The sequence below is a fragment of the Notechis scutatus genome, chromosome 3, assembly GCF_049901735.1.
Source record: "Notechis scutatus isolate UNSWTSFEM ecotype Mainland chromosome 3, rNotScu1.2, whole genome shotgun sequence".
In the NCBI taxonomy this organism is placed as follows: domain Eukaryota; kingdom Metazoa; phylum Chordata; class Lepidosauria; order Squamata; family Elapidae; genus Notechis; species Notechis scutatus.
This window is the reverse complement of record NC_142011.1, coordinates 93,250,156-93,269,246: the sequence shown is the minus strand read 5'-3', so window position 1 is coordinate 93,269,246 and position 19,091 is coordinate 93,250,156. Positions and strand designations below refer to the sequence as shown.

Sequence of the window (19,091 nt, the reverse complement as noted above, 5' to 3'; positions counted from 1 at the left end):
ACCCAGAGTCTTAACTTTGGATCTAATGATTAGGTCAGTCCTCTGTGCCATTCTGCCTTTACGCTAGAATTCACTAAAGCAATCAGGAGATAAGAACAGAGACTGCCTGAACTGATAAACTAGTCTGATAGCATTAACAAAGGTCTCACCTATAAAATATATTAAGTCAGAGGAAGAGAATAAGAAAAGAATTCTAACCAGAGGCAATTGTATTAATTCACACATAGTTATCTCCAGGAATCCTGCACACATTCTCTATCGTTTTATTAAGTCTTAGAACTATCAGTCCTGTTAACATTTTTAAACCATTTTTATAACACACTAAACATTGCTGTCAGTATGTAAATATGACAGATTTAAACAACCTCGTGTAAAGCTATCCAAACAAAGCTAAAATTGTAAATAAGAACCAGTAATTAATGGCACAGAGTGACAGAAAAATCTAAAAAGAAAATAATCAGATAACATATTAGTGTGTCATTATATTATTATATTATTATTATTTCCTCTGGTTTTAACTATATATTTGCAATCCATGTCATAGTTGCAAGTTGAGTATCTTTATAAATCAAGTAAATAAAATAAATAATGAAAACTCAATATACTCAGATTTCCCATTTAACCTGCTGAATGATTGTTTTTGCTAAAACTTTAGGATATGTTCATCCCAAATATAAAACGTTCCAAAACATAAAATAGCATTATAATAGTACTTCTCATATCTACCTACAGACAACATCTTTCAGACTTCTCTATCAAGAAAAGAAAGAAATGTGAAAGTAAAAATATTTTTTTCCAGGCACAGCATTGTTATTCTAAGACACAGCATTGTACTTAAACTATCTTTAATGACCTATTTTGTCCCACAGATATGCAGACTGAAGGGAAAACAATGCTGTTTGTAGACTTTCTATTCTCATGTAGCAAGATCTCAACAAAAGCAAAAGACTCTTCTTTAGCCATGTTTTTTTCCCCTGAATTTGAAAGTACACATAATCCTCTAGCAATGCAAATGATGCAACACCAGCATGATGACCTAAAAGGCACTAGGCCGCATCGAGTCCTTTTGGTTTTTTTGTTTTTCCATTTCACTAATCTGTACATATCTGGTTATTGCAAAATCATTGCAAAAGCTTGACTCATCAGAAATGCTGCTTACAGCCCATCTGATTTAACTTTTCTGGGTGGGAGGGAGCAAAACTTTGTATTTCAGGACAATTCTTTGCTAAGGGTTTTCAGGCCTCCAATCTCTATAGGACAGCAACTGAACATGGCGTTGAGCAACCCCAATGTTGCTTTTCAAAGGGTTACAGTCAGGGAGGTGAAATACATTCTTTCCCTCACCAAAAATGAAGATCAGCTGCTCTGCAGGGAAGAGAAACAGCTAACAGCAAGAAAAGGCCATCTCTGCTTGTTACTACCAAATGGTTTGAGCTGTTCCTCACAAAGGCCACTGGATCGACTCTCATGGGAAGAAGAATGGCAGAACTACAGACTCTGGAGGTAGCTCCGAGCAGCCCATTTCCATGCAGGATTACAGAAACAATAAACCAAGAACTGGCGCTTTGTGTTTATTTTTCTTTTCTTCATCCCTCTCCATCCTCTCTTCCTTTTACATTGTCTTCTAATGATATGAACTTGAGAAGTGGGGGGCGGGGAGATCCTTAGCAGTGGTGGGATTCAAAAAGTTTTACCACCGGTCCAGTGGATGTGGCTTGGTGGGTGTGCTTTGCGCGTGTACACACTTTGCATGTGCGCACGTACCAAACGTACAACACTCTTCTGTGCCGCGCAAAGCAGCTGTGCTTCAAAAACAGAGGACAAAGGTGAGTATGGCAGCCCAGGCGGGTGGGTGGGCCCAACAGCAGAGTGGTGGAGAGAACCGGTTTGGTGTCCGCTGCTCATTGCAGCTACCAGCTCAGCAGAACCAGGCCAAACTGGTAGAATACCACCACTGACCCTTAGTGCTTCCTGAGCTTGTTTGTATTCTTGCAGATTTTCATTACCCAAACCAGGTAACATCATCAATGTTACCGTAGTTCTGGCTGATGATGTTACCTAATTTGGGTAATGAAATGTCTACAAGAAAACAACCAAGATTGGACTGGGAATTTGAGACACATTAGAGAAATCATAGGCATGTTTTCTTGGATACAGTATAAAGGTAGCCCTCGACTTACAACAGTTCACTTAGTGACCGTTCAAATTAAAAAAGTGCCTTATGACCATTTTTCACCTTATGACCTTTGTAGCATCCCCATGATCATGTACTTTTGGATGCTTGACAATTGGTTCATATTTATGACAGTTACAGTTTTATGAGGTCATGTGATCCCCTTTTGCGAATAATATTTTGCAATGATTTCTCCTGAAACAAAAATTACAAAAGAGATTTTTTTTTCCAATTCTACCAAAGTGAAACAAAATTATGCAATTTATTTTCCTAACTCATTAAACTTGAAATACAATGATAAAATAAGCATTATTCTTTCTCAAACAAATTTGACCAAAATGTTTCTACATCCACATTTTTGCTTTGTAATTTTGGAAGGAAATAAGGGATATTTTATAGTACTGTATATTTATTAGTTAACCAAAAGGAGCAGATTTACAACTTCCTCAAATAGTAAAACAATAATCTCACAGTTACCACCATCTTATACTTTAAAGCCATCTTCTGGTTTTGCAATTGAATTAAATTTTATGTGGGGGGCTGTAACAGAAGACATGGTTTTGTATCCCTGTCTATATTTCTGAATACTTTGAAACTTTTGCATTTAGCAGATATGTTTCATGAAATGTTTTCCTGCTAAATGAGAAAAAATATTACACAACTGTAAATGGCACTAAAAATTTCCAAGTAAGACCTTTGCAGATTTTCCCCCCCTCTATCCGCTAAGGCAATCTAAGATACACATAGTTTCCCAGAGGAATATTCATGGATTTTATCTTTTGCAGAGTCAGTTTTCTTCCAATATAAAATAACTATAGATTAGTGACTTTTCTGTAACTTCTATTCATGGATATGCAGCACTTAAACAGAGGAGCAGGCAAACAGTTTAACACACAACACTAATATTTAAAACAGTGCTAGACTCAAGTCTTCCAAAGCAAACAGGACATGCTTTCGCACAACTACAAAACTTCAAACCTATCTCCTCTGCTAGAGGTAAATATTTTAAATTTTCACTTTCAACTCCAATAAATCAACAAAAGAAAAAGCCTCTACTCTTAACCGATTAGGGTGTCCAGTTGACCCCAGATGTAACCCACTGAATATACATCTAGTAATTTATGTCTATTAAGAAGGAGCTCTGTTTCTACCAGTCTTTTATTTTTTTTATTGGATAGTCAGCTTGCTTGACAACCATTTTTTAACAGAGCAGAAATCTTTGGCAGTATGGGCCTGTGTCATTGCTAATTTTTGTACAGTACCTATCCATTATAGGTAGATGTTATAACTGAAAAGTAAATTTTAACTTCAAATAAGTAAATTTCTGCCAGTTTGATACTTTGATACATGTGCAAATTACCATATTCCATACCTTAGTATTTTTATATCCACAAGCAAGAAATTGTAAAGGTTCTTTTCCCTTTCTCTCATAGAAGGAAGGAACATCTTATGCTGAACACAACAATACAAAATGGTTATTCTTTTCTTGCCTTTATTTGTTTGATTATTTCTTTGTTTAATTTATATGCCACCCCCTCGCTGCCAAAAGCAATTCTGGTGGCTTACCATGTGATTAAAATAGAAATATAAAAACAACTAGCTCTTTACCTGTGCTTTGCTACAAAACTATGTCATTGGGCTTAGTTTTTGTGGAGGAAAATAAGGGGGAAAAATTGTGCCTCTGCCTACCAGCATCCATCAGTATTCATCTGGCTAGCGTCCTGTCAGTGTGTGAGAGTTGAGGGCTGTTTGGAAATTGAAACATGGAAACTGAAACAGTATTTGCTGTGTGAGCCTGGGCATGGTTTAGCTCAACTGTTCTGTACTAAAGCTGGTTGCTGCTGTGAAACTGAAACTGAAACTCCTCTCCTCTGCTTGTGTTTTGCACTTGGAAGAGATTTCTTTTCAGGTGGGGAGGGGGAATAGAACTCCTTAGCATCAGAGGGTGTTAATAATAATAATACACGAAATACTAATGCTCTGATGGTTATTTTGAAAAACTTAATTCTTAGTGAGCACCTAAAAGCCAAGAGGAAAATACGTGCCAAATTTCAAGTTTGTAGGCTTTACAAGATTCTAGAGATTTTGTGAAGATGCGTGAGTGATATTTTGCTTTTATATATATAGATTATACATATAAAAAGAGTCGAATTGCAGAGGTTTACATACAAACCAAAAAGGCTCGAGCGGACCAGAGGTGATGTCTTCTCTGTCACTGCGCCAACCACCTCCAGCCGACAGGGTTTCCATTGAATCATAGATTCATAGAAATTTTTGTCTGTTAAGTATCCTTAAAAAAATGCATACATTCATTTTGTAAAGTCCTCACATTTACATATTTTATTTATATTTTGTCACACTTTTTCTAGTTAAGTTAACCTATATTGCTAAAAAAAAATGGGTCAAGGAAACCTCAGTATTAGATCTCAATAGCAAATCGTCTCATACTCCTAAAACAGCCACTTAAGCAAGAATGCAGAAATGATTTATTTGAAGCTAAGTCCTTGCCTCAACTGTGTCAGAACTGCACAATCATTCATTAAAAGAGTTACACTTTTGATTCAAAGACAAAAAATACAGGTGAACAAATCCAGTGTGTGTATTTTTAAAGAAAGTTTACACCGAGGAAAGTTAAATTTAAAATTAGGGGGGAAGAAACATCCAGAAACACCCTATTGAAGGTGATGTAGAGGTGCTGATTATCTTCCACCAAATCTTTCTTCAGAACAAAATATAGTCTAGTTAAAAATTATCAGTGGAACCCATTTTATTCAGTTTTACTTGCCATTTTACCCTTTCTTTTCTTAAAAAAGGAAAGAAAAAACACACTTCTATAAAAGTAAATTAAACCTTGGAAAGAGCTCTTGCCTTCAAGAATCAAACTTGACAATCTTTTGAATATTTTGCTCTTTAACACCATATTGAGTTTAGCATGTCCTGTTAAAAAATTGATTTGAATTAGGAGCCCAGATGGAAATGAAACAGAAATATATTGCACAGTACTCAGACTTCCCCCGGTCTCTGCAAAAGACAGATTTCAACTCATCCCCTCAGAAATTGATTGTAATGTCATAAAAATGAGAGGTTCTAACCTTTCAGGGGATGAGTAACAGAGTTAAAATCCCCCTAGACTAATATCAAGTAGAATATATATTAAAGTCAATTTTTTTTTAAGAACACTCCAGTGAAGCATTTTATACATACCATAGAAAGCAGATAGGAAGAGAAAAATGACAAAGAAAAACTCACCTTACCTCTTACTTAGAACTGCCATCTTAACCTCTTGGTAGTTACTAGTTCAAACTGTTAACACATATTCACAGTCTGTCTTCGGTGTACTTCTCATCCTACTGAATATTCCTGTTTACTTTATGCTCTTTAAAACAGGCAAATAAGAAACCACTTGCAACTTATTGGAGAAAATAATACCCACGGGTATATATGTACCCACATTTGAAATATTGCACAATTAATATGTTAATTTGGTAACATTGTATTTATTTATTTCTTCACATTTCTATCCTGCCTCAGCAGAGTATCTGCCTTGTAATGAAACCTGATAACTAAAAAAGGTAGGACATAATAATTGACGGGCTCTCTAACAGACCTGCCCAAAAAGGTCCTATGTCATTTATAACTACAGTAGTAGAATTAAGATCAGAAATTCATTTTTGACACTTGCGTGTTGCTGCTGTTATGCTTGTCTATCACTGTAATAAAGATGGATTTGATCTGAAATTGCCACTGCCACTGTTTCCCAACACACATGCACATCCCGTGAAAGTTTAAAGTGGTTTTCACTGTCACCATCCTCATATCACCCAGCTGACCAGAGTGCAAAACAAGGCACTCCGTCAGTGTCCTAACCCAGTCTTCAATAAAATGACTGGTTTGTCACTTTTTATAAACCACAGTGCTCTCACAATGAGGAAAATGTAACAAGACCTTTTGAGCCATTATAATTGGCTAAACAGTAGGAGTTGATTACAGAGTGGCAAGACAATGGAATGAAATGAGTTTCTACCTAAGAAAGCTTCGCACCATAGGTCAGTTACTCAAAACTGAGTTACTCATCTGGGTAGAAATGCAGGAATGCAACACTGATCCAAATTAACACTAAATCCTCATAAAGAATCTTATAAAAAAAAAAAGACTGGAGGAAAACAGAAAAGCTAGTACATAGGCATCTTCTACCTCCATTTTAGGCAGTTAGGTTCCAATGTTGTGTCCAAGCTAGTGTTCTCCAGAAGTGCTGCTCCACAATTCCCATTATACCTAACCAGTCAAGGATTATAGGAATTGTAATCCAAAGCAATACATCATCAACCTGGGAATGCCTACAATATCTACACTTGCTCAGAACTAATATAGAGTTTTACTGTATGAGATGAGTCTTCCCTCCCTGGCCAAAGGAGATGCAAAATCAAAATGAACATTGGTCTTGTCCAAGACAGACATTCTCATAAACTGCTTTCTCAAGTAAATGAAAACGGGGGAGGAGACAGTCTAAAGTATTTCATTCTGTCCAAAATGAAAAACTTTTCCCAATTCATTGGAAATATGCAAAGAATATGCATGGTGCAAGCTTCCAGGAAATTCAGGTGCCTTTTAAAAAGTAATGTTATTGATTTTCCTAAATACTGTAGAAATAAAAACAGACTGATTCTCCTAAAGACAGAAATAGAAAAGCAAAACTTGCACAATTGAGTCAAACAATGTGAATTAAAGTATGTGTTTTTTAAAATTAAATGATTAAAAAGTAACAATCCAGGTAGAAAAAAGAAATGTAATAAAATAAAAAATATAATACAATAATAAAATATATTTATTTTTTCACAATACAAGAACCTTGTTTGCATCTTTATACAAAGCTAGATGCACCATGAAATATTAGATCATCAGTTAGAGATATTTACTCACCTATCACTTGGGCACTTCTGCACAATCTCCCCAACTTACATCATATGCCTGACCCACGCAGATCTCTCACAAACTTCCATACATTCTCCACAACCAACAATGTGCTTCTTTCACATCCACATGTACCTTCATAGTTCATACACTCCCTAAACCTCACAACTCCTTCGCATCCTTTCACAACCCTAGCACCTGTACACAACTCCCCTGAACTACACATTGCCTCTTCTGCACCCCTTTGCACTGTCACACATCCTTCCTGACCCACAGGATGCCTATTGCACACGCTCACTTCTAGCATGTCCTCCCTGGTTTAGCAGAGCTTCTGGGGCATCTTCCCTAACCTATGTAGGGTCTCCTCTGCACCTCCATACACCGCCTCACTCCATCCCACCTGGCAACAGTCATTTACCTGCCTGCCAGCCTGGGATTTCCAACTTCCTGCCAACCTCCCCATTAACCTTCCTTCTGGAAAGCTGGCAAGGGAGCACTGGAAATGACAATCATATGACTGCAGTTGACCATGGCAGTGCTGAAGCAGCCAGTGATTTTTCCAAATTTCAATCCCCTGAGAATAATGGGCCCCAGATTTTGGATGCATTCTCTAAGTTAGAGAACCTTGATTCAAAAAATTTTGTTCTATGATGCCCTATTTTGTACAATTGGAGTTACAGACACAAGAGTTATAATAGTATTTTAAATGAATTGCACTTAAACCACAAGGAATCATATTGTCCAATCTTTGTTTCCATCTACATAGCCAATTCAAACGCTGAAAATTGATGTTTCATTAAGGTCAACTTCAGAATCCAATACACGAGAGGTACATAATCATCTTTTCTGCAAGAGGTTAAGTGTAACATGTCCAAAGAGCACTTGCTTTCAATTGCCTTGAAAGACCCATAAAATGGTTCATGAGCTCAGGTTTATGGCAAAACAAGACATTGGTAGGAATCATAGAACATGTTAAACTAATAAACTAAAGTTATTTGAAGAACTGCAGGGGAAGAATAAAAAAAGATCATTTTTATTCTTCTCCCAAATTTCAACATGTCATATATATAAAGGAATTTCAAAAGAGAATGAAGCTTCATATTGTATAAGTCTGAGAAAATAGGTAAATTCTCAGTATGTTGTCATTACTAATTATGTGCAGTGGATTTTTCTTTTTTACTGCTCGATTAGCTATCTATACATAACCATGTAACAAAACAGCATTTGTAAAGCCCAAGAAAACTTCACCCAGCAAAACACACAGGCACTGTACTATTCTGGCATGTGCATCTTGGAAGAACTATTTCCAATTATTTATTGTCCACTACATCTGATTGTACTTTATCATATGGAATATTTAAAAATGTATATCCTGCTATCTTAGTTCCCAGAGTTCCTTGAGGCCTTCATGCCTACCTCTATTGTCACAGAGCTTTGAAGGATCACGACATAAGTTAGCAGTTAGCAACATGGTCTGTATGGGCATCACAACACATGTAACCCGTCAGATGCCGAATTATTTTTATTCATTTGTTCAATTTCTATAGCTGCCCATCTCAATTCAATTGACACTGGGAAATATCACAATAATTAAAACGAAGTTACAAATTATACATTTAGCTAGCTGAAAATAATTATATTAAAATTAATAATGCAATCAGGTAACAGTGCCTCTAACACTTTCAGGACATCAGACTTGGGCACATGCCCAGGTCTTTAAAGTCTTATGAGAGGTTAACAAGGTTGAGGCCATCCAAAGCTTTGGAGGAAGAATATTCCAAAAAACAGGGGCTACTGCCAAGAAGGCACATCTCTTGGTCCCCACCAGCCCATATCCCTTGGCTGACAGGACCACAGCATCCCCCGTCTACTGGACCAAATTGGATAGGGAGAAATTATTGAGAGAAGACAGCCTTTTTAATCTAAAAGCTTGGGAATTCATCCAATCTCAGATTTTGGTGTGATTTTTGGTGTGCTCGAGTGAAATCTTACCCAATTTTTGATCAAAACACAATTTTTTACAAGACTTCTTAATTATGTGAGGATACTAGCCATTATTATTAAATAATTATTACTATGACTGCTACTATCATCACCAGGGTATCAATAGTTCAATCATTGATTAGATATTTATCCTAAAGCAACTCAAGAAAAGATGGACATGTACAAATAATCACCAGAAGTCAAATTCAGCCTGGTAAGCATCAACAATGTTTTCAGAGGTCCTCAGAAATCTACCTTTGAGTCATGAGACACTTCCACATACTAGTGTTATTAAAGATCAGACTTTGATGGTGAACACCCACAATTCTCTTCTTTAAATAAGGCAGGACATTGCCCTCACACCTATCATCCCAATGATTGAAACCCTCCATTCTAATTTCTCCTTTAAATGAACTGATAATCCTAGAGGTTCACATATTATGCTACACACAAATATGGAACTTTAGATCATTTTCCTCAATAAATACATGAACAATACTTTTAACTTAACTGTGTTTTTAATCCAGTTTTAGGATTGTGGAGAGATGATCACATTTTAGGTCATATTTATGCAAAAATGTTGAAAGCCCAAGAGTTCACAAACATTTAAAAACACCGCCACATACTGCCAAGATAGAATTTCAAGGAACAAAACTAGAAAATGGGACTGGAAAGGGAGAGATATCTTTAATTCCATGATCAGGTTTATATACTTTCATTTTTTTAACTATTTCTCTACTTATTATTGCAGTCTAAAATACCAGATCAGATTAACTGGAAACATGAAAGTAACAAAGATCTGCATGAAAAATGTTGATCCTAAAAATTATTGAATAGATCTTCCCTGGGAAATATCTTCCTTTCTCTTGTTTTCAACAGCCAATTTACCATCATATTTGGCCCAGGATTCTAACAATAGATCTATTTTTATGTTGGTCCTAGAGTGTATTTTCCCTACTGGTTATTTGGAAACTATAAAGAATTGCACTTTTGTGTTTCAGTGCATTAACGTTTGCTATAGTTATATAATATAAAGTTACATAATACAAAAGGTGTTTTTTAAAATGTTTTTCTTTTAAAAAATGTTTTAACCAACTGTTGCAATGATTGTACAATAGCATACCATATAGGAGCTACTATAACAAAATGTATAAGTATCATGCATTGAATTAACTTTTGGCACCCTCCCTATACTTTTCTATTAATCTCCATCTTTGAAGATGTCCTTACCAAATTTGGAAAAAAAACTTGCTGACATTCATGACTAGTTCATTGAGCTCATTAGCAGAATTGTGTCAGTTTTCAAAGCAGCATTTCATTTTGACAACAGTTCAAAGGAAATGCTTTTTGAGTGTCCCTAACATGTTGTGTTGGCCTGGTTCTAACTAGTGCAGCAGGGTTGCTATGGTGCTTCACTTTGCTGAATAAAAATGAGTTTTATACATACATACATACATACATACATACATACATACATACATACATACATACATCATCCCAGGAACAGATGCTAGCTACTGAAGCAATGCAACCAAATCAGATCAGATCAGCCTCAATGGAGGGTAATATGCTTCAGAAATAACCAGGTTGATGCAACACAACTAAATTCTACCTAGGCTAGATCTAGAGTTTAATCCCTTCATTTGAATATTAAAATAGTTCTTGTTTAGGAGTCAAAATCTTTCATCAATTTTCTGCTAGGTCTAGGAAATCAGATGAAATTCTGGTTCTCTACTAAATATCTTATCTACTAAATATCTTCAACAATTAATGGTTAAAATAAACCTTGGTTTTACCTAACATGTAAAACTGTGCTTCCTTTCCATTTCCAGGAATCCTATTAATTACTCCCAAATATATAAAATGATGAGGCAATGCAATACTGTAATTTATCCAATTAACATCCAACCCTCCAACAGAATTCCAGGCTACTAAAATAAAACCAAATCACTGCTACCACTTCTCAGTATTCTAAATATGTCAAATTGTACTCTTTACTGTAAGTAATATACTACTACTAATAGTTCATTCATTAGAAAAGCATCTCCAAAGAAATAAGCCCTAATCCATATAGAGCAAGATAAATAATTTAAAGCTCAAAATAACGAAAAACTGTGTTTTTATTGTTCACCTAAAGAAGTTTTACAATAAAAATACCTTTTAAAAGCAAGCAAGTTATTCTTCTTTTGTTCCAGCGTTTAGTTTCAAGCATTTTATGGAATTCTCTTGACAAAGCCAGAGGTGTAACTGGATAGATAATACAATGGCATCTTCTTTCCTTAGTTGTGTGAACAGCATTTTAATTGGTCAGTCTAAAGCAAACAATTCCTATCCACACTATCCAGTACACACAATATACAAAAAAAAAGAAATAACTGCACTGGAACAAAATACCCCAAAAGACAAAGAAAAACCCATAGCAGAACTACACAGTGGTTAAGATATATTCCATCCCTTGATGATAAATTGTGGCCTATAACTAGATGACAGGGGAAATTAACAGCACTAATTTGAAGGACGGGAAATACATTATCTCTCATATATATATATATATATATATATATAAATATATATATATATATATAAAAAAAATTTAAATGAGATTTAATTAATTACGCATTAGTAATAAGGTGATGTCTCATTTGGTGAAGTGTTCAAGTTGATTTGGTTGGAAGGAAGAAGAGAAAAACGGGTATATTTAGCATTCTGTAACAATTTAGGAATTTATAGTTTTTGTAATACATCTTCATAACTGAAGTGTTTTACACTTGCACAATGTTAATCACTTTATTATACATGACCACCTGAAACAGGCCAATTACACAATAAGACCGCAAACAACCACTGGCATTTTTCTGCCTTCTGAAAGCCCCTAAGGCAGAAGTATCACCAAAAGTACATTTAAAAAATCTGCAAAAACATCACCAAAATTACATTTAAAAACTAATTTTAAAAACAATCTGCAAAAAAAAAGTGGTTCTGGACAGTGCAACTGCTTTTTTAAGCAGTTTTAAAATAGCCACTAAGTTCTCTAGAAGGTTTTTGTGGCTTCACAGGCTTTAATCAAGATTCACATATCATAAATAATGTACCACAAAATATACATTAATTTGAGCAACAAATTCCTTAGGAAGAGTCTGGCTACAAGAGACCACATAGATACCTGTCACATGGTTCGCATGTTGAAGCCCATCTCTGAATCCAAGTAAAGTCTCATGACCCAAGCCTGCAAAGTGTTCTACACATCCTTAAAACCCACATGTAATCTGAACCCCACCCTAAAATTCAAGAGAGTTTGTGGATGTAAATCCCAATGCACACTGGGAGACTTCTCTATGTACAACTAATTGTTCTTTATTGTATCTTATATAGAAAACTTTATAGACTTCTAAAATAAAGGGGATATTCCACAGTTTAACTCCTGACGTCATGAGACATCTGAAAGTACATAATATTATATAATCTTCTGGAATGTGTATCTTCTAAAATTCCAGCTGTTAAGCTAAGGGACAAGAAAAAAATATCACAATCTTGGCAAACAAACTTGGTATAGAAAACAGATGATTAAAAAAAGACAGCTTAAGATGTTTTTAAAAAATGAGCAAAGGGAAATAAAAGGTTAAGAGGCCAATTGAATGGATTTTTAAAAATATATAATAAATAATGCATTCCAAAGTGTATATAAATTATTATTGTAATTTGAATTTGGAGTTACAATGACATGAAATTACTACTTCAAAAATCCTCTTGTAGATTATACCATTAATATCTCTTTACAGAATTATAATCTTCTAGGGGCAGGGAGGAAGGAGAATGGACATTATTTTTCTTAAAGCTATCATTCCAGGAAACATACCAAGAATCTGAGAGTAGCTACCCTAAAATATGGAATGGGCATTATCTCCTGGAAAAAGAAATAAAAGTAGTATGTTAAAAACTATAAACAAGCTTTAGGCAGCTAAATTCTCAGAATTTTATATCACCCAGATACAAGACAGCAATTTGCAATGTCTTAGAACCCTTTGTTAAATGGCAGAATAGAGTTACCACTTATTTGTAAATTCAAAATTCCAATACACCAACAGTGTACAGAATCTCCTTGCTTCATTACATTTTCCTGAGAGTAAAGCAATTAACATAATCTTAATCCTAAAACAAAAATGATTTTTTTTTGTCTTGGTTTTTAAATTTTTTTTTTTTTTGCAGTTGCAATTTTTGGGCTATTCCCTGACAATCTAAAGTTAAGTAAGTTTGATTGCTAAACACTGTCATATGAACACAAAAAATGCAAACTATAATGTCTATTGATTTGATTAAAAATCATAATACAAACCAATCTAAATTAACAAAACTAAATATGAAAAGTTGCATTGAAAGGGTGTGTTACATTATTTGTATTAGGATCATGTAGAAACATTCCAATGGCAGTGTTATCAAAATAAAACTAATACATTAAGATCACCCCCTAAGCCTAGTCATACTTGAGACTCTACCTATAACTTTGGCTAGTTGGGGTCTTTACTCTTGTACTACATGGCTCACTAACATCAGACATTATATTTGAATACCCTGAGAAATCTGATACTGAAGTCCTTACTCTATGGTCCACTTCTCCATTAGAGTTAGCAATAAAAGTCATTGGCACCCTGCTGCCCGTCTTAAACTGAGAACCAAATGCTTGTGCAAAGGTCTCTATCTGATATGTTGCTCGATTTTCTAGGTCCTTCTGAGGATCTATCTGGTTAGCTAGCTCCTGAGATGGAATGGGAAAGCTTGTTGAAGTTTCTAGGGTTTTTTGTTCCTTCTGGCTATTCAGTTTTTGAGGTGTAGAATGATAGCTTGATGAAGTGTCTATGCTTTTTTGAGAATCTATCAGGTCATCTAGTTCTTGTGAAGGAGTCAACTGTTGATGGGTTGCCTCCAAAGCAGACAAATAAAAACCCGGCTGCGATCCAAGCAACATCCCAAAAGGAGGCTTTGACAATGCAGATGGCAACACTGAGGTAACAGATTGGCTGAAACCACACTCAAGTGGGGACGTAGTGTACACTTGTTTGTCTGGAAACAAAGTATGGTTATGAAGGCTTGAAGATAAACTTACAAATTGGAAACTGGGACCAAAAGCAAAACCAGTGCTATTGGTTGTTCTTTCAAAAGCATGTTGGAGGTATTTTGAGTATTCTTGCAACATGTTTGCTTTGTCATTTGAAGCTGCCTGGGAGCTGGGACTCAGGTTCTCCTCTTGAACCATCTCTGTATGCTCTCCTGAAGCTTGCAAGTCCACACGCTGTTCAGTGATGCTGAAGGGATCTTCTTTCTGGCCTTCTGATTTGTGAGAGTACTGATCTAGAAGACTTTGCAAGACTTCATCAGGAATGCCAGACTTATCATGACAAGATTTGATGTCAGCATTAAGAGACGCTGGGTCAATAAGAGACAATGGGGTCTCATTGTCCATAACACTTACCCCTGCAGATTGAATAACAGACGGTTGGGAGGCCATATGCCCAACATTTATAGAAAAGGCACTGTTACTGCTGGCGGTTTGCAAATATCTTCTTTTCTTTGAAAACTGCATGGCATCATCATAATTGCTACTTATTTGACCTGATTTGCCACTTGCTGCTTGGAGAAGGCCAATAGCATCTACGCTGGAATTTGCAACTAGGCCAAGAGAGCTACTTGGTTTTCCAGAAAATTGCTTCTGACCAAGGAGGTCTGGTAATGGTGACATAAAATTAAAAAAGCTCTTATCTGCACTTTTCCGGTTTCCTTTTTTAAAGATTAGTTTTGGCACCTTTTTCTGTAGCTCTTCCAACCCAGTGCCAATCAAGCCGCCACTGGAAGACACTATTGGAATCTCTACTGCGTAATTCTGCAAGGACATATTAGACGCACTTTGAGATTCAGATATTTTATGACTAGTTTTATGTTCTTTGTTTTCAGTGGGTATACATTTTGCTTTGCTTTTTCTTTTTGATGAACCTATATTTCCCTGAGACAACATAGACAAGTTGCCCATGCTATGATTTGATGGCCCAGGATCCATTCCAGCACCTGCTTTCCCTATGGCTTCTCCACATGTACGTCTGTGCTTCAAAAGTCTATCAGTTCTTGAAAAATACTGCTGACAGGTTTCACATTTGTATGGCTTTTCTCCGCTGTGCGTTCTCTTGTGCCTCTCCATGTGATACTTCTGGATGAACTTCATACTGCATTGGTCACATCCAAATGGCTTCTCCCTACTGTGGATTTTTTCATGCCTTTGAAGCAAATACTTCTGAATGAAACCCATGTTGCACTGACTACACTGGAAAGGCCTCTCGCCAGTATGGATGAGCACATGCCTGCGCAAATGATAGGAGCTCCTGAAGGCAGCATTACAGTGTTCACAGACATGAGGTTTCTGGCTAGGGGACAGCATGGCAGCCTCTCCATCTCCTGCCACAAGGGCCTTGGCTGACGTGCTCGGCTTCTTCTTGGCTTTGTTTCCCTGAGATTCTGACTTTGGCCTCTTCACCTTCTTGGCCTGGGCATCCTGTTTATGCTCATCTGAGCCGGCAGCACTCATTTCACCACTGCTTCTGATGCCCAGGAGCAAATCTCCTCTATGGGGATGATGATGGAGGTGATGGAAAAGACTGAGGTCCTGGATCACGCTCTGGTTGGCCCCTTCCACGCCACCTCCTCCACCTCCGCCAAGAGGGGGATGCCTCTCCTCCCCAGCTATACCAAAGAGACCCCCATAATGGTGGTGGTGGTGGTGGTGATGATGGTGCTGCTGCTGTTGCTGCTGCTGCTGCTCTTCCTCCTCTTGGTCGCTGGGCTTCTCCTGTTTGATGTTCACCAAGGAATGGAAGAAACCCCAGGAGTTCCTCTGGGACGAGGAGGTGGCAGTGAGAGGAAACCCTCCGGTCGGCTCTTTCTTGAAAGTCATGCCCTGAGGGTGGGGGGGAGGCGGCGGATGGGCAGGCGTCTCAGCGGCCGAGGAGGAAGACGAAGATGAAGAAGAGTTGGAGGAGGAGGCTGTGGCGGTAGCCGAGGCAGAAGTCAACCCACAATGCTGCGGGGGCGCGGCCGGGCGAGTGAAACTGGTGACTGGCGGCAGGCGGTGATTGAACATGACCATGCTGGGGGGGAAGGTGGGCTCCATCGCCGTCCTCTTGGAAGAACCGCCGCCGCCGCCGCCGCCGCTCAGGAAGCCGCTGCCGAGTTTCATATTCCGCTCGTGGGTAGGAAGGGGGAGCCGCAAAGCCGGGGAAGAGAAACAGGAGGAGGCGCGGCCCGCAGGGGCTGCTTCTGCTGCCGGACCCCGAAGCTGCGCCGCTCGCTCGCTTTTGACTCACTCACTCACCCGCCGGCTGCCTGGCCGGCCCGCTCTCTTTCGCGCTCCGTGCTTTTAACACTCGTTAGCCCGCCAGTCACGGCCGCCGACAGCCGGGCGCATCCTTCGTCGCCGCTCGGCCCCACCCGGCCCAACCTCGTCCCGCCGCCTCCGCCGCTGCTTCCTCCTGACGGCCGCCGCCTCCAGTTAAAAATATCGCCACAATGGAATTAGCAGAGCCCCCTGGAAGGCCTGTACTGCACATGCGCCACGCGCGGCATGCTGGGAAGGATTGCCCAGTCAGGAGGGCACTAATGTTGGGGAGGTAGCAAGGCGCAGGCGCGGGTTGACCCCTGCATCTCTTCTCCCCCCATGCGCCCCCTCCCCTTGGTTCGTTTCACTCTAGGGCATTACCTCACTGTCACCGCGACCGGGCCAGTGTCGGTCGTTCTTGCCAGGGCGCTTGCTCCTGAAAAGAAGCACCGGTGGCCGCGTTAGGGGTCACTTGGCCTCATGAGAATAAACGGGACTTCTCTTTCTCTCTCTCTTTTCCTAGCGGGATGTAAATGAACCTAGTTTCACACGTATGTAGTTAACACGCGTGTCAAGCATAGTTTCTATGTGTCTGGAGGTGGGGGCAGCAATCTTATCCAGCTCACAGTTGTCTCAGGCGTTACAAATGTTCTTTTTGGATTATGAATAACTGTGTGCACGTTACTCGAGCGTCAATGTCCCTGAATGCAAACGGGCTTCCTCTACGAAAGCATGCGTGAAAATACGCTATCACTTGTATTTCCTGCAGCTAATCATTGCAGTCTTATTACATGAGCAATACTCTCTCTCTCTCTCTTTTTTTTTTTTGGCCAAAGAAAGGTTTAAACGTTGAAACGGGTATAGGTTCAAATTAGATGCGGGAAATAACTTCCTGACTGTAAAACCAATCAATACTGTGCAACAGATCGCAGTGACAACAGAAGTTTTGAAAATCCTTCTCTCCATAGCATTTTTCAGTGATTGTCGAGGTATCCAAATGCCAGGCATTCTGTAATTGTAGAATTAAACTTAAGGAATCTCTAGTTCCTGCCACACTTCCTGCGTCACGTTCCTTCCCTGTTTACTAAAAGAGAGATAGAGATATGGTATCTGACAATCAGCCCCATTCTAACTGCCCATAAATCATGCCTGAGAGGCAATTTTATATAGTAGGTCACATCCACTTTGAAACTGTAAAGTCTTTGGGGAAAAGGGCCAGGTGTAAAATGTACTAATAGTAAACACTTATCCTATATTCTGCATTTCTACCTACTATGCAGCTTTAAAACAATATTAGGCTAATTACTATCCCAGAAAAGGGGAGTCACCTTCAACAAAGCTTCAGGATATATTTCTTTGTTCTGCCAACTGCCTGAGAAAAGCTAAGGTGTGTGCAAACAATTGTAAGTTCCTTCACAAATTAAAAGACAACCTCTATAAAATTAAGTAAAGCAACATCAAAAAGCTACAGTTAGCATGAAATAACTTTGTAATGAAATATACCAAATCCCAGTACAAGTAAGCAGAAACATGTTTCAACAGTTATTAAAAACGTTGGTGCAAGTGTAGATGGAGAAATGTGTAAAGAATAAAAAGCTCATCACACCACAAAATAACTACTTTAGATATGTCCTAATACAAGTCAGTGGGAAAGCAGTATTTCTCATTATTGTATTGATGTTCAATAGACAACCTTTGCTGTTACTTATCCCAATCAATATACTCCTGCTCTAATTATTTGATCAGCTAAACATAGCTTACCTGTTTTTGCTTTTCCAACCTCAAATTTTATAAAGAGTTATATATAGAACATATATAAAGATTATATGTGAAAAAGGATGCAGAGCTGCAGTGTATTTTATCTACATTGATTACATCAAATCATTCCAAACTCTATTTCTATTTTGTTCAGATAATATTCCAGTGTTCTATTTGGCATAGAAATGTACTCTATTATAAACTTAGGGATAATATATGTACCTTCCAATATATTGCAGGCCCTTACTTAAATTTTCAGTGATCCTCTCCTTACGTTGACTTAAAAGTGGAGGGAATGTTCTGTACAATTAGTTAATACGATGCAGTCTACATGCAGCTTTCCATATTCCAACAGCAAGTGCAATGGCACTTACATTAATTACATTATTTATACATAGGAAATTTCCTCTGGCTTCTATCACTCAATCTTATCAAAATCTGTTCCTATAAAATTAATTGCTTTGAAAATCAAATGTATAAGTTATTAAATATATTTACAGGTAAATTCATGTGGAAAATGTGCTGTAAATTGTTTCTCAGATAAAAGAGGAAATCTAAATTCAGAATTATTCAGCAAATATAAGGTGAACTTCAAAATATTCTTCATTACAGCCAATTAAAAATGAATTAATCTAATTAAATGTTCTGTGTATATTTGCTTGGGAATAAGTCCCACTAAACCAATCAGAATCTTTTAAAAATAATGATTAAACTGAAAGTGACTTTTCCCCCTCTCCCTCCTTCTTTTCCTCTTTTGGTTTTGCTATTAGACTACTAATCAGGTTATAATAAAATTGGACATTATTTTCTCCAACTTAATTCTGCAGCTGATTTCTGCCTTTATCTTCAAGCCAAGAGATCAAATTATCTGGCATAAGATTGTCTGATATACTCACAAAAGAGTGACAT

The 19,091-nt window shown here is 37.7% G+C and overlaps 1 protein-coding gene across 1 annotated transcript; it reads right to left on the bottom strand.

Annotated features, from left to right (window-relative positions):
* Positions 1–11,169: 11,169 nt before the first annotated feature.
* Positions 11,170–16,657, bottom strand: ZNF281 (zinc finger protein 281). The gene has a single exon (XM_026671743.2). The coding sequence runs from the start codon at positions 16,284–16,286 to the stop codon at positions 13,557–13,559; it is 2,730 nt and encodes a 909-aa protein (XP_026527528.1). The 5' UTR covers positions 16,287–16,657; the 3' UTR covers positions 11,170–13,556.
* Positions 16,658–19,091: the final 2,434 nt, after the last annotated feature.

What these genes read in the sequence shown, in the direction of transcription:
- ZNF281 (XM_026671743.2), bottom strand. Translation starts at nt 16,286, where the DNA reads ATGAAACTCGGCAGCGGCTTCCTGAGCGGCGGCGGCGGCGGCGGCGGT.